The 13,367-nt window shown below is 57.9% G+C and overlaps 1 protein-coding gene across 1 annotated transcript; it reads left to right on the top strand.

Annotated features, from left to right (window-relative positions):
• The first annotated feature begins 1,511 nt into the window (after nt 1–1,511).
• Nucleotides 1,512–12,824, top strand: FDXR (ferredoxin reductase). The gene is made up of 13 exons (XM_065909018.1): nt 1,512–1,550; nt 1,795–1,875; nt 2,637–2,734; nt 7,046–7,141; nt 7,347–7,469; nt 7,603–7,716; nt 8,042–8,143; nt 10,185–10,292; nt 10,519–10,603; nt 10,736–10,935; nt 11,016–11,187; nt 12,017–12,187; nt 12,327–12,824. The coding sequence occupies exons 2-13, from the start codon at nt 1,797–1,799 to the stop codon at nt 12,455–12,457; spliced, it is 1,479 nt and encodes a 492-aa protein (XP_065765090.1). The 5' UTR covers nt 1,512–1,550; nt 1,795–1,796; the 3' UTR covers nt 12,458–12,824.
• The last annotated feature ends 543 nt before the right edge of the window (nt 12,825–13,367 follow it).

The following is a 13,367-nucleotide window of genomic DNA, read 5'->3' as shown; positions in this document are numbered from 1 at the left end:
GGGGAATTAACGATGGGGAAAAACAGGAAGTGTTCCGTGCTTTGTATGTTGTTTTAGTCCCTAAATCGTGTCTGACTCTTTTGGGACCCCATGGACTGTAGCCCTCCAGGCTCCTCTGTCCATGGGATCTCCCAGTCAAGAATACTGTAATGGGTTGCCTTTTCCTGCTCCAGGGGATTTTCCTGACCCAAGGATCGAACCCATGTCTCCTGCACTGGCAGGTGGATTCTGTACCACTGATCCACCTGGGAAGCCCTGTGCTTTGGATATACTGGCCCCCAGATAATTAAGTTATATAACTAAGGAAAAATTCCAGTGACCCCAGATTCTTGCGTCTTCCCATACATGGAAAAGCACTAAAATCATTAACTCAAGATGTCTGTTCTTTGTGGTTAACAGTAATCTTTTTATGCTTGATTACATGTTATTTCCAGCCAAAAAAAAAAAAACCCCCCCAAAACAAAAACAAGTTTATAAATATCCTGGCTCCTCCCTCACCTCTTTGAAGCAGTGTCTCAGAGTAATCTGAGAGGCTGTCTTCCTGGGCCACAGTCCTCAGTAAGGTCCCGGAATAAAACTGAACTCACAACGTGTACATTGTGCATTATTCTTTCAGCTGACAATGTCAAATAAAAAGATAACTTAGGAATGATAAAGCAGTTTAATAAGTAATGAGGAGCTGGAGTGTTGAGGGGACAAAAACGGGCGCTAACCCTGCTTGGGAGACGACGGGTCAGGGAAGGCTTCTTCAAGGATGTGCGTGACAGGAGGGCACTTGGGGCGGGGGGTTGGGGGAGGCGGCATCACGAGTATTGGGTCAGAGGTCACTAGGGCTGTCATTTAAAATACATTTTATTCATGATGAATTTTTGGCCTTATTTTCATCTTCTAAAACATTGCATTACAATATTATTACCTCGATTTCTGAGGGTTTGGCGCCCTCTTACATTTTGCACTCGGGGCCAGTGGAAAATTCGCCTCCGTCTATTCCAGCTTGTTGGATGAGGGTGGGAGACCTGGCTCTCTGTCCTTGGTACGGAGGGCAAGACCTTCCTGCTGGTCCCTCATCTTTGTAAAGGGAAGGACGGTTACGCAACAAGATCACCGAGGTTAAATTCTTCCTGGCCCGACCAGGACTCACCTCGTCGGGGTCAGACCAAGTACAAAGCGCCGTAAAAAGCACGGTAGCCAACGTGCCTCGGGAAGACCCTTTTCCCAGACTTCCGAACTTCGACTTTATGACCCAATGGGCGGGGAGGCGCGCTTGAACCCGGCTTGTGATTGGCTGGGACCGAAGCGAGCCGGGATAGGCTCTCAAAGGGGAACGGCGCCTTGCGTCATCAGCGAGCGACGAGTGCCTCTAGAGAGGTAAGTAAACTAAGCTCCTTTCTAATTGGCTCGCTCTTTCAGGAGGGTTGAAACAGCAATGGGGATTTGCTCTCCTCCAAGTCTAGGCTCCAGATAATTGGAGAAAGGGTGACGAGGGAGAAGTTTAATGCGTCACTTACCACCCGGAAGCCCTGGGGGGGGCGGGCCTTCAGAGAAAGAGGGTGGGCCGGGGGGCGGGCCTTTCCCTGTGGGGCGGTGGGGATAGAGCCGCCACGCCGTGGGGTCCTGGAGCGTAGGAGGCGGGCTTGGGGGCGGGGCCTAACCTGTGGGCGGGGCAAGAGGAAGGGACTGGGGCGGGCCCGCGCCCGTGGGCGGGGCCAGGGAAGGTGGGGGCGGGGGCGGGCCAGGCGCGGGAGTGCGGGGCAGCCGGCAGAGTCTGGTCCCCTGGTTGGTTCCTCTTCCCAGGCATGGCTCCGCGCTGTTGGCGCTGGTGGCCCTGGTCGTCTTGGACTCGGACTTGGCTGCCTTCTTCCAGGAGCACCCAGAGTAGGAGCAGGGCGCCTCTAGGGCTGGGTGGGAGTTCGGGGAGGCCTGCGAGCGATCCCGTGAGAAGTAGGAGTCGAGCTGGGGCAGGGCTGGAGAGGCGAAAGGGAGGAGACCACGGCCGAGACTGGAGGGGTGCACCCATGTAGACGGGGTGGGGGCGGTGTCCAGGGGCAGATGACGGTCTGTGCGGCAAGGTGTGAGGCTGCTGGGGTGAGACAGGGGTCAACAAAGGTTCGAAGGGGAGACCATGATGTCCAAAGGTGTGAGAAGGAGTGAATGAGGGGAATAAGGAGGTCTGTGGGGCAGGAGGGAAGTCTGAGACGAAACAGGCGTCTGTATCGGTGATAGAGGGCTCTGTGGAAGGAGAGGAGTTAGAAGAAGTAAAACGGGGCATTGTGGGGAGATCCACAGGGGTGAGATTGGGTGATACTGGGTCTGTTGGAAGATGTGGTATTCTAGCTGAGTGGGTCGTGAAAACCCAGTAAGAAAATTTAAGTACGGCAGCTTCAGGGTTGAGTAGGCCCTCTAAAGCGGGCTCTGGATGTGAGTGAGCTGGGGGCTCTGGATGGACACACAACCTTTGGGGATTCAGATGGAATAAGGGACCCTGGCAAATGTCGAAGCTTCGAGGAAAAAGAGAAGGAGGATGCATATGAGGGTGAAGGCTGGGAAATTCCATCTTCTTTTCGATACTTAAGTTGGGATTTGGCATGGGCGAGGGAGTCTTGATCTGACCTTCCGCCCCCATCCTCCCACCCTAGACTTCGGCCAGCACTTCTCCACACAGGAGCAGACCCCCCAGATCTGTGTGGTGGGCAGTGGCCCAGCTGGCTTTTACACAGCCCAGCACCTGCTAAAGGTAAGCCACTTCCCCCGGTACCTTTTCTCCAAGATTCACCTGCTGCTCCAGTCTTCAGTGTAAGCCCCACTCCTTTGGGTTTTAAAAGCACTCCTGGATTCCTGATGGGGAAGAGGCTTCCAGCCCATCTGGACAGGACACTTTGTACATGCTTTGTCACCTGGGGCTCCCCACTGTAGGTCCTCAGCTCGGAGAGAAGTGTGTTTGCCTCCTGGGTGGTGGTTCGTGGCAGACAGTTGGCTATGCTTTCCTGGCCAAGTACTCCAGGGAGCTTACTCCAGACCTGCAGGATAACTTTATTCTGCCCCTCATCTTCCCTTCTTTTTCCTCTCTCTTCTCTCTGTTCCAATATCCTGCATCTTGAGGCCACCCACTCTTCTCAAGGCCCTTTGTAACTTTAGGTGCCTCATTGCACTCTCCTTGCCAATAGTTCAAGCCCTATGCCATGCTGTTTTTTCAGCCTGCTCTCCACTCCCCATCCTACCCCTTCCCCCCACCCCATGGCCAGAGTCTCAAGGTTTATAGTACTAGCCTTGGCGGGCAGGGCCCCAAGGTTGCTGGTTACCCTTGAAACATCGGCAGGCCTTGGTGGGGCAGGAGTCGGGGATGGGAGAGGGATGTGGGAGAGTTCAGCTGACTAAGACATAGGACATTGACCTTGCTGTGGAGAGAGAGACAAGAGAACGGATGAATATATTAATTATACACTCTACTTAAAAAGTAGGGTGATCGACCTTCCCAGTTTGTCGGGGATGTGAGGCTTTCAGCCTTAACGCTGGGAGGGTCTTGGGGAGGCCAGGATGAGTTGGTCCCCCTGCCAGAAAGTGACCTAAGCTCACCTTCCAAGCAGCACAGGTAAAAGAGCTAATTACAGTGAAGTGACCAGTAAGAGCCTGGTTAGGTGGGGTCGGTAAGAAAGTGCTTCCTGGAGAAGGTGTGTTTGCATTGCACTGAGGGAGACTCCCAGGCTCTGGAGAGGGTCTCCCACGTGTGGGGCTTCATTACAGGCCAGTTGCCTTGCGTTACAACAGACCTGGGCACTGGGAGGGAGACCAGGGATCTTCCAGGGCTTGTGTGAGGGTCGCTGTGTGAGCAGAGCCTGAAATTTGGGCAGAGGGAGCCTTCCCGGCAGGATTCTCAGTGCCCCTAGTGTGAACAAAGGCTCTGCCCTGTGCGTTCTTTCCCTGTGGGAGGTACTGGGGGTGGGCACCGGGGCCAATTACAAGCTGGTCCTTGCCCACTGGGAGCTTCAAGCTACAAGCTGTGCTCTCGGGACAGGAACACAAGGCACGTTTGGGACAGTGGCACTTAGCTGAGTCAGGCACTGTCTGCACAGCATCTCCTCGCAGCCTCAAGACAACTTGAGAAGCAGGTGGCATGACTCTTGCTTCAGAGGTGAGAATGCTGAGGCTAAGGGAGGCTGTCCAAGGCCCCACCGCTGAGCAGGGAAGGCCTGGGTTCTGAGCGTGGACTGTCCGATGGCAGAGTCTGCCCTCAAGGTCCACGCTGGGCCGTTCAGTTATCAACCACTGGACGCTGACATGATCCAGGCACGGCTTGGCACGGGGAACATGAGCAGGACAGACATGGTCCCCACGCTCAAGGACCTGAGAGTACCTGGGGGGTTGTGGAGTAGAGGAGAAGAGGGTGTACGTGATATTCTAGGATCCTGATGGGTGAGGGGACACTGCGTACATGGGGGACGCCTTACCCAGCCAGAGAGGGTGGTGTCCTTGATCGATGTTTAAAGGACAGAGGAGGGGTGGGGCGGGAGGCCAGAGAGCCCCGGGCGCAGGGAACGGGCGCAAGGAACGGCGTGATAATCACCCGAGGAGAGAGGATGCGGGTTCGGGGATGGGCGAGTTCAGCAGCTGGAAGGGTGAGAGCAAAGGCTGGCGGAGGTGCGTGGGCCCAGGTGCTGGAGACCTGGAAGCCCTGAGCAGGCTGGACGCCGGCGGTTTCTCTTGGTGCTGTCCACCCCTCTCCCTCCATCAGAGTCCCCTGGGGGACTGGGGAAACGCACATTTCTGGGCCTAGTTTCCACCTAATTGAGCTGTGACTGGGGCCCAGGATTCAGCATTTGAAAACAACACGCTTCTTTTTTCCCAGGTGCCCAGTTGCCACAGGTGGTTGACTTTGCCAGAGGGTTTTAAGCGGGGGGTTGAAAGCGCCCTGATTTTGATCTGGAGCTCTCTCTGCCCGCAGGGAGGGCAGGGCTGGTGGCCAGGAGAGCAGTGGGAGCCGCTGGGGTGGCAGTGGGGAGGACGGGGGTCTGATTGGACACGGTTGAGGGGAGTCAGAGAGGAACCCCAGCTTCTGGCTCGGGGTGGAAGGAAGCCCGGGAGCAGAGTGGGGAGAGGTTTGGGGGAAGGGGGACTGGCTTCCATCCGGATTGGTGTGAGGTGTCTCGGGTGAGCTGTCCAGGCTTGGTAGGAGGGCTGAGAAGAGGAGAGTAGAACATCATCAGTAAGTCCACAGGAATTTGAGGTCATAGGAGGGAGTGATGACACCTCCCCAGGGAATGTCCTAGGCAAGGGGAGGGGACCTCAGATTGGAAGAACCTCCGAGAATTTTCTTGTTAGAGAAGGAATAGAGCAAAGAGGACCTGGGAAAAAACAGCTAGAGGGATTGGAGGGACGGGGGAGAGCTAGGAGGCACCAGTGGTAAAGAATCCGCCTGCCAATGCCGGAGACACAAGAGATGAGGGTTCAATCCCTGGGTCGGGAAGATCCCCTGGAGGGGGAAATGGCAACCCACTTCAGTATTCTTGCCTGGAGAATCCCATGGACAAAGGAGCCTGGTGGGCTACAGGTGGGGTCCCAAAGAGTCCGACACGACTGAAGCGACTTAGCACTCGTGTGAGAGCTAGGAAGGAGGGGCTTCCTGGAAGAGGAGTCCGGTCCTGTGAGAGAACCAGTGAACAGGTCCAGCAGGTTTAGTCTTATGGAGGTGGCCTTGGAGAGGGCCCTGCGACCTGGAGGGAAGGCTCCAAGCTGGAAAGAAGGAAAGATAAGATGGGAAGGCAGATAGTGTATGATATTAACCTCCAGGCTAAGCAGTTTGAACCTTGTCCCCTGGCCGGGCAGCCAGGGAAGGTTCGTGAGCCAGGCGGTGAGACAGAGCCACCACAGCAACTGCAGTGGCGGTAATGACAGCTTTTGATTGAACACTCGTAGCGGGTCTTGCCCGGGGCTGAGGGTGCAGGCCTTGCTCATTGCATCTGGAGCATCACACCAGGAGGAATGTTCTGTGGCCCAGAGAAGTTAAGAATCATTCCAGCAGCACAGAGTCAGATAGTGGTGGTGCTGGGTCAGCTCCCGTGGCTGTTGACTCCAAAACTTCAGCTCTTCAAGGGCACAGGGAGGTCAGTGGGGTGGAGGGAGGTGGTTCTGGCGCTGCCTGTGGATGGCACGGATGGGAAGAGTCAGGAGGCACAGTGGGCAGTGTTGGGGGGTGGGGTCCCTGGACTTGGACACAGGCAGTGGGCTTCCCAGGTGGTGCTAGCGTCTCCGCCTGCCACAGGAGACATAAGAGACATGGGTTCGATCCCTGGGTCGGGAAGATCCCCTGGAGGAGGAAATGGCAACCCATCCCAGTATTCTTGCCTGGAGAATCCTTCATGGACAGAGGAGCCTGGTGGGCTCCAGTCCATGGGGTCACAAAGAGTCGGACACGACTGAGCGACTGAGCACACGCACAGCTGTAAGTTTCCAAGGGTGGTTCTCAGGCCATCCACAGGCTGGGCGTTGCTAGAAGCGTCAGAGGGTTCTGGGACAGGGCTGTGTGTCACGCCTGAGCCAAGTAGATGAAGAAGCTCTCCTGATGCAGCTCCGGTGGAGGGAAAGCTGCCGCCTTCCTCGGCTGGCCAGCGGTCTCGCCTTCTCAGTGGGCTGGTGGCCCTTGAAGTTGGGCCTTGGCTGCCCTGGCTCTGGACTGCCCATCCCTTTAGTCTGGCTCTCTGGGCAGGTGAGGACAGATGGGCCTTCCTCTCTCCTGGGTCCTCAGCCCGCTGAGCGGGGCTGTCCTGCTCTGCCTTGGGAAGGGCAGACTTAGCCTCTGCTTCAACCCCACCAGGGATTCCCAGGAGGCCTGCCCATGTAGGAAATGCAGGCGATGTGGGTTCCATCCCTGGGTCGGGAAGATCCCCTGGAGGAGGAAACGGCAACCCACTCCAGTATCTTTGCCTGGAGAATCCCATGGACAGAGGAGCCTGGCGGGCTACGGTCCAGGGGGTTGCAAAGAGTCGGACATGACTGAAACGACTCAGCTCGCAAGACGCTTGGCCCCACTAGCCGCTGCCCTCTCCCCCAGCATCACTCCCGGGCCCACGTGGACATCTACGAGAAACAGCTGGTGCCCTTCGGCCTGGTGCGCTTTGGCGTGGCGCCCGACCACCCTGAGGTCAAGGTGGGTGTCTCTGGGCTCAGAGCGGGGGTTAAGAGACTTTGGTCAAGACGGGGGGCGCAGAGGGAGGCTCCTGGACCTCATGGGATGACCTTTGGCTCTCTGGAGGGGGCGATACCCCAGACACTATGGGGTGAGCTTGGCACTGCCGTGGGCCCTGGTGGTGCCCAACCCTCTAACCCCTCCCCCACACCCCCGGGCCTGGCAGAATGTCATCAACACCTTTACCCAGACGGCCCACTCTGACCGCTGTGCCTTCCATGGCAACGTGGAGGTGGGCAGGGATGTGACCGTGCAGGAGCTGCGGGACGCGTACCACGCCGTGGTGCTGGTGAGTGCAGGCGGGCGGGGGTGGTGGCTGGGGGGACGCTATGGGGAAGAAGCTGGAAGGAGGCCAGTGGGAGCCTGGGGGGTGGGCTGCCCGGCCCCTTAACTGCTGCTGAGGCCTCTGGGTCTGTCCTCAGAGCTATGGGGCAGAGGACCATCAGGCCCTGAATATCCCCGGTGAGGAGCTTCCCGGCGTGTTCTCGGCTCGGGCCTTCGTGGGCTGGTACAATGGGCTTCCTGAGAATCGGGAGGTGAGTTTGGGGAGTACTCCCTCGGCCTCTTCCTCCCCACTTCTCAGCCAGCTCTTGGCTCCCACAGCTGGGGGAAGGGGCAGCCGCAGGCCTGGGTGGTGGCCGGCGACATGAGATGTGAAGTGTCAGGCTGACTGGGGTGGGGGGCCTCTGGGAAGGTGGGGTGAGGGGTGCTGGGGGCGGGACCAGGTTGAGGCTTGGGGTGGGGGGTGAACGTTCTGAGCATGGAGGAGCTTGAGGCTATGGCTGGGGATGGGGTGTGAGGCTGAGATCAGCCTGACTGAGGCCCAGGCTGGTGAGCCTCATCCCGACCTCTGCCCTCCAGCTGGCCCCGGACCTGAGCTGTGACACAGCCGTGATTCTGGGGCAGGGGAACGTGGCTCTAGATGTGGCCCGGATCCTGCTGACCCCACCCGAGCACCTGGAGGTGAGTGGGTAGGTCGGGCTGGAGGGGTGGGAGTGGGGGGTTACACCAAGGAGAGGAGGCCCCTGCCTGCAGGGTTTGGGCCTCGTCCCTCCAGGCTGAACTCAGCGCCTGCTTCCCCACAGTGCCTGGCAGAGCCCTTCTAAAAGGCGGCTTTATCTCATGTCATTTCCTCATCACTTTCTGCAGCTACATAGGGTTTTTAAAAGGAAAAGTTTTCAGTGTACACACACCACTCCCCCTGCTCAGAACCCTCTCAACACACCTCCTATGTGTGTGCGTGCGTGCTAAATTACTAAATTATGCCCGACTCTTTGTGACCCAAAGGCTGTAGCCCGCTAGGCAGCTCTGTCCATGGGATTCTCCAGGCAAGAATAACGAGTGGGTTGCCGTGCCCTCCTCCAGGGGAAGTGAAAGTCGCTCAGTCATGTCTGACTCATTGCGGCTGTATAGTCCATGGAATTCTCCAGTCCAGAACCCTGGAGTGGGTTGCCTTTCCCTTCTCCAGGGGATCTTCCAGACCCAGGGATCAAACCTAGGTCTCACACATTGCAGGTGGATTCATCTTTAATTAATTTTTAAAAATAATTTCATTTATTTTATTTTTGGCTATGTTGGATTTTCGTTGCTGTGCAGACTTTCCTCCAGTTGCATTGAGCAGGGGCCGCTGTCTAGTTGTGGTGTGAGGGTCTCTCATCGCGGTGGTTTCTCTTGTCTCCGAGCACAGGCTGTAGGGTGAGTGGGCTTCAGTAGTCGCAGCTCCCGGGCTCTCGAGCGCAGGCTCAGTAGTTGGGGCGCATGCGCTTAGTTGCTCCAGAGCACGTGGGATCTTCCCGGATCAGGAATTGAACCCATGTCTCCTGCATCAGCAGGCGGATTCTTTATTACTGAACCACCAGGGAAACTCACCTGTGTTCATCTTTTAGTTCCTGACTCAGTTGTTCCTCCAGGAAACATCCCAGGACCACCCTGAATAGGTCTACCTCCCCTCCTTCCGTAGACTTGGCTACTTTTGTTTCGAAGTATTTTGTCACCACTGCAATGTTACACCTATTAATGAGTATTTGATAAGCCTCTCTCCCAGATCAGAAGCTCTGTGAGGGCCCGCACCATGTCTGTTTTGTTCACCATTGACCCTGCCCCCTATGCCCCTTGCACACTTGGTAAACACTTGTTGAATGAAGATGATTGGCCTGATTTGCTACTCAGTTCAGTTCAGTTGCTCAGTCATGTCCGACTCTTTGTGACCTTGTGGACTGCAGCACGCCAGGCTTCTCTGTCCATCACCAACTCCCAGAGTTTGCTCAAACTCATGCCCATCTGGTTGATGATTCCATCCAACAATCTCATCCTCTGTCGTCCCCTTTTCCTCCTGCCTTCAGTCTTACTCAGCATCAAGGTCTTTTCCAATGAGTCAGTTCTTTGCATCAGGTGGCCAAAGTATTGGGGTTTCAGCTTCAGCATCAGTCCTTCCAGTGAATATTCAGGACTGATTTCCTTTAGGATTGACTGGTTTGATCTCCTTGTAGTCCAAGGGACTCTCAAGAGTCTTCTCCTAAACCACAGTTTAAAAGCATCAATTCTTCTGCGCTCAGCTTTCTTTATGGTCCAACTCTCACATCCATATTTGACTCCTGGAAAAACCATTGCTCTGACTATACACTGACCTTTGTCGGCAAAGTAATGTCTCTGCTTTTTAATATGCTGCCTAGGTTTATCATAGCTTTTCTTCCAAAGAGTAAGCATCTTTTAATTTCATGCCTGTGGTCACCATCTGCACTGATTTTTTGGAGCCCAAGAAAATAAAGTCTGTCGCTGTTTCCCTTGTTTCCCCATCTGTTTGCCATGAAGGGATGGGACCGGTTTGCTGCTAGCTGGAGCATTTGCAGAGTTGGCCGCAGTGCTCCGTGTGGCCACCAGAGGGGACAGTGCCGCCGTTTCAGGCTGCCAGCCTTCTCGCCGCCCAGGGTCTGGACACCAGCAGATGGAGAGTCCCCTTCCGCTGTCATTTTCCAGTGACTTTAAGGTCCTCCTTTTGTGCCAGAAAACGGACATCACTGAGGCTGCCCTGGGAGCCCTGAGACAGAGTCGGGTGAAGACAGTGTGGATTGTGGGCCGACGTGGACCTCTACAAGTGGCCTTCACCATAAAGGTACTGGGGTCTGAGGGAGATCCACCAGGGTCCCTCGGGAGGCGTGGCAGGGCAGAGCCGCCCCTGGTGGATGAAGGGGAGCCAGGCAGGGCCCCCTGGGGCCCAGTGCCTTCCCTGGTGGTGGGTGGCGGTGATGTCTCCCCTGGGCTGGGTTCTGGGGTGGGCTCGGGAGTGGACAGTGCTCTGGACCTGACCCTCTCCTCCACTCCCCACCCCCACCCCCAAGGAGCTTCGGGAGATGATTCAGTTACCAGGAACTCGGCCCATGTTGGATCCTGTGGATTTCGTGGGTCTTCAGGACAGAATCAAGGGTGAGGGGCCCTGGTCTGGCCCCCCGGCTCACTAGGAGGGGATGGTCTAGGTCAGGGAGGGCTGGGGGGAGGGCACGTGGGGAGAGGACTGGGACCTGGACACCGCCCTGAGATGTCCTGCGTGGCTAACAGAGGCCGCTCGCCCGAGGAAGCGGCTGATGGAACTGCTGCTTCGAACAGCCACGGAGAAGCCGGGGGTGGAGGAAGCTGCCCGCCGGGCATCAGCCTCCCGCGCCTGGGGCCTCCGCTTCTTCCGAAGCCCGCAGCAAGTGCTGCCCTCGCCAGATGGGCGGCGGGCGGCAGGCATCCGCCTGGCAGTCACTAGGCTGGAGGTGAGTCTCCTGTTAACCAAAGACACCCCGTTCTCAAGTCTGCCTTCCCCCAGCCTGGTGTTCCCACACTCTCCCCGCAGGGCGCCGGTGAGGCCACCCGCGCGGCGCCCACGGGCGACACGGAGGACCTCCCTTGCGGGCTGCTGCTCAGCAGCATTGGCTACAAGAGCCGCCCCATCGACCCCAGTGTGCCCTTTGACCCCAAGCTTGGGGTCGTCCCCAATATGGAGGGCCGGGTTGTGGATGTGCCAGGTGAGAGGGGGTGGGGAGGGGGTGGGCCGGGGAGGCTGGTGTCTCTCAGGGCTGTTTCACATTCATTCCTTCACCCAGTGACATGCATTGAGAAACTGTTCTGAGTCAGGCTGGTGACTCAGCCCCACCCGCCTCCTGGCCCTACGAGAAGTCCCCAGTGTAGCTGAGATGCCCGCTCGTGTGTCTGGTTACTAAGTCGGTCAGGGTACTGAGGCCTGCTCTGGGCTAGGCCAGGGCTGAGACTGGGGATTAAGCAGCAGCTTAATCCTTGTCCTCTGTGAGTTTCCAACCTGGTTAAGTGTCCACATGTGTGCTGTGCCCAGTCGCTGAGTCCTGTCCCACCCTGTGTGACCCCATGGATTGTAGCTGCCAGGCTCCTCTGTCCATGTGGATTCTCTGGGCAAGAATGCTGGGTTACCATGCCCTCCTCCAGGGGATTGTCTCAACCCAGGGATCAAACCCAGGTCTCCTGCATTGCAGGCGGATTCTTTAATGTCTGAGCCACCAGGGAAGCCCAAATAACCACATACTCATCTAGTTATTAATTCATTCAGTCAATGTTTATTGAGAGCCTGCTGAAGCAAAGTGACAGGACCCAGCTCCTACAGGGAGCTCCAAGATGCAGGGACGCTAAGGTGTAAGGTGGGGGGCGGTGCATGGTAAGAACACCTGGGTGTGTTTGGGGAAGAACTGAAGGCAGTGGGCAGCAGACAGTGGGCCCAGCTGATGGATGCTGGGGGGCCATCCTCCCAGCATGTGTATCCTGGGGCTCAGGCTTGCCAGGGTACCCAGCCCAACTCCCCATTCCTTTACCCTCTCTCACCCCCAGGGCTCTACTGCAGCGGCTGGGTGAAGCGGGGACCCATGGGTGTCATCACCACCACCATGACCGACAGCTTCCTCACCAGCCAGATTCTGCTGCAGGACCTGAAGGCCGGGCACCTGCCGTCTGGCCCCAGGCCAGGCTCTGCGGCCATCAAGCGCCTGCTGGGCAGCCGAGGTCTGGGCCTCGTGTGGGCTCCCGGGAGGTGGGAGGTGGGGGGTGGGAGTGGGGGGAGGTCCCTGGGCCAGAAAGGGGCTGCTCCCTGCTGTGGCAGGGAAGCAGGTGGAGGCCCTGAGCCATCTTCCCTCTGCCGCAGGGGTCTGGCCCGTGTCTTTCTCAGACTGGGAGAAACTGGATGCTGAGGAGGTGTCCCGGGGCCAGGCCTTGGGGAAGCCCAGAGAGAAGCTGCTGGATCCTCAGGAGATGCTGCAGCTGCTGGGGCGCTGAGCCCAAATCCCAGTCCGGCAGTGCAGAGAAGAGGAGGGTGAGCCCAGATCCCAGCCCGGCTCAGAGAAGAAAGGAGGCACGCTGGGCAGCCGAGAGGCGTCGGGGTCAGCCTGAGCGGGACTCTGCATCCCAGCCGGGTCGTCTGCCCGTCCTGGCATACGGCCCTGGCTGCCTCTTCTCCAGGGGCGTGGGAGCGCTTTCTCCAGCCAGAAGGTCGCTCCTGCCAGTGTGGGTACCTTTCAGCAAGGAGATAACCTTAGTTAGGGATGGTGGCAGGTACAGGCTGGCCTCCCTCCCTCCTGCTCTCTCCTGCTGGACTGTGGAGGGCCCCCAGGTCAGAAACATGCTGGAAATAAAGCGTCTGCCACCGAGGGTCACTGGTCCGTGTGCGCACCTTCTCTCGAGGCTCAGGGTCACCTTCCGCCCGCAGCTCCCCTCCAGTCGCCAGGTGGCGCTGCAGAGCCAGCTCCCTGCCCCCGGGGGGCCGGTGGGGGCTTTTGGCAGCCCCGCCTGGCGCCCACCCGTCTTCCCAGCTTGGCCCTGCTGCCGCGGCCGGCTTGCCTTCTGCCCGCCCTGCAGGCACCCTGTGACCCCAGCCTGCCCGCTCCGCTCGCCCTCCTGTCGGGTCCCGGTCCCTGGTTTGTCTCCAGCACAACCAAGTGCAAGACAAAAAGTGGGAGCCAGGGCGCCGGGCGGCCGCTTGCCCGGCGCGTCCCTGTGGCCCCTCGGACTGGCCCGGGTCCCCCGCGCTCTCAATCCCAACGCCTTTCCGCCTTGTTGCTTTCCAGTCAGATAGACAGATCTTTGAAAAATAGCACCCCGGTGTCCCTAGCGCGTTCATCATCTTTCTACCAGCCCTCCAAGCTGCCGGCCTCACTTTACAGACTGGGGGTGGGGTGAGGGGGGAAAT

Source organism: Muntiacus reevesi, chromosome 18, assembly GCF_963930625.1.
Source record: "Muntiacus reevesi chromosome 18, mMunRee1.1, whole genome shotgun sequence".
NCBI lineage: Eukaryota > Metazoa > Chordata > Mammalia > Artiodactyla > Cervidae > Muntiacus > Muntiacus reevesi.
This window is presented reverse-complemented; position numbering and strand designations above follow the sequence as displayed.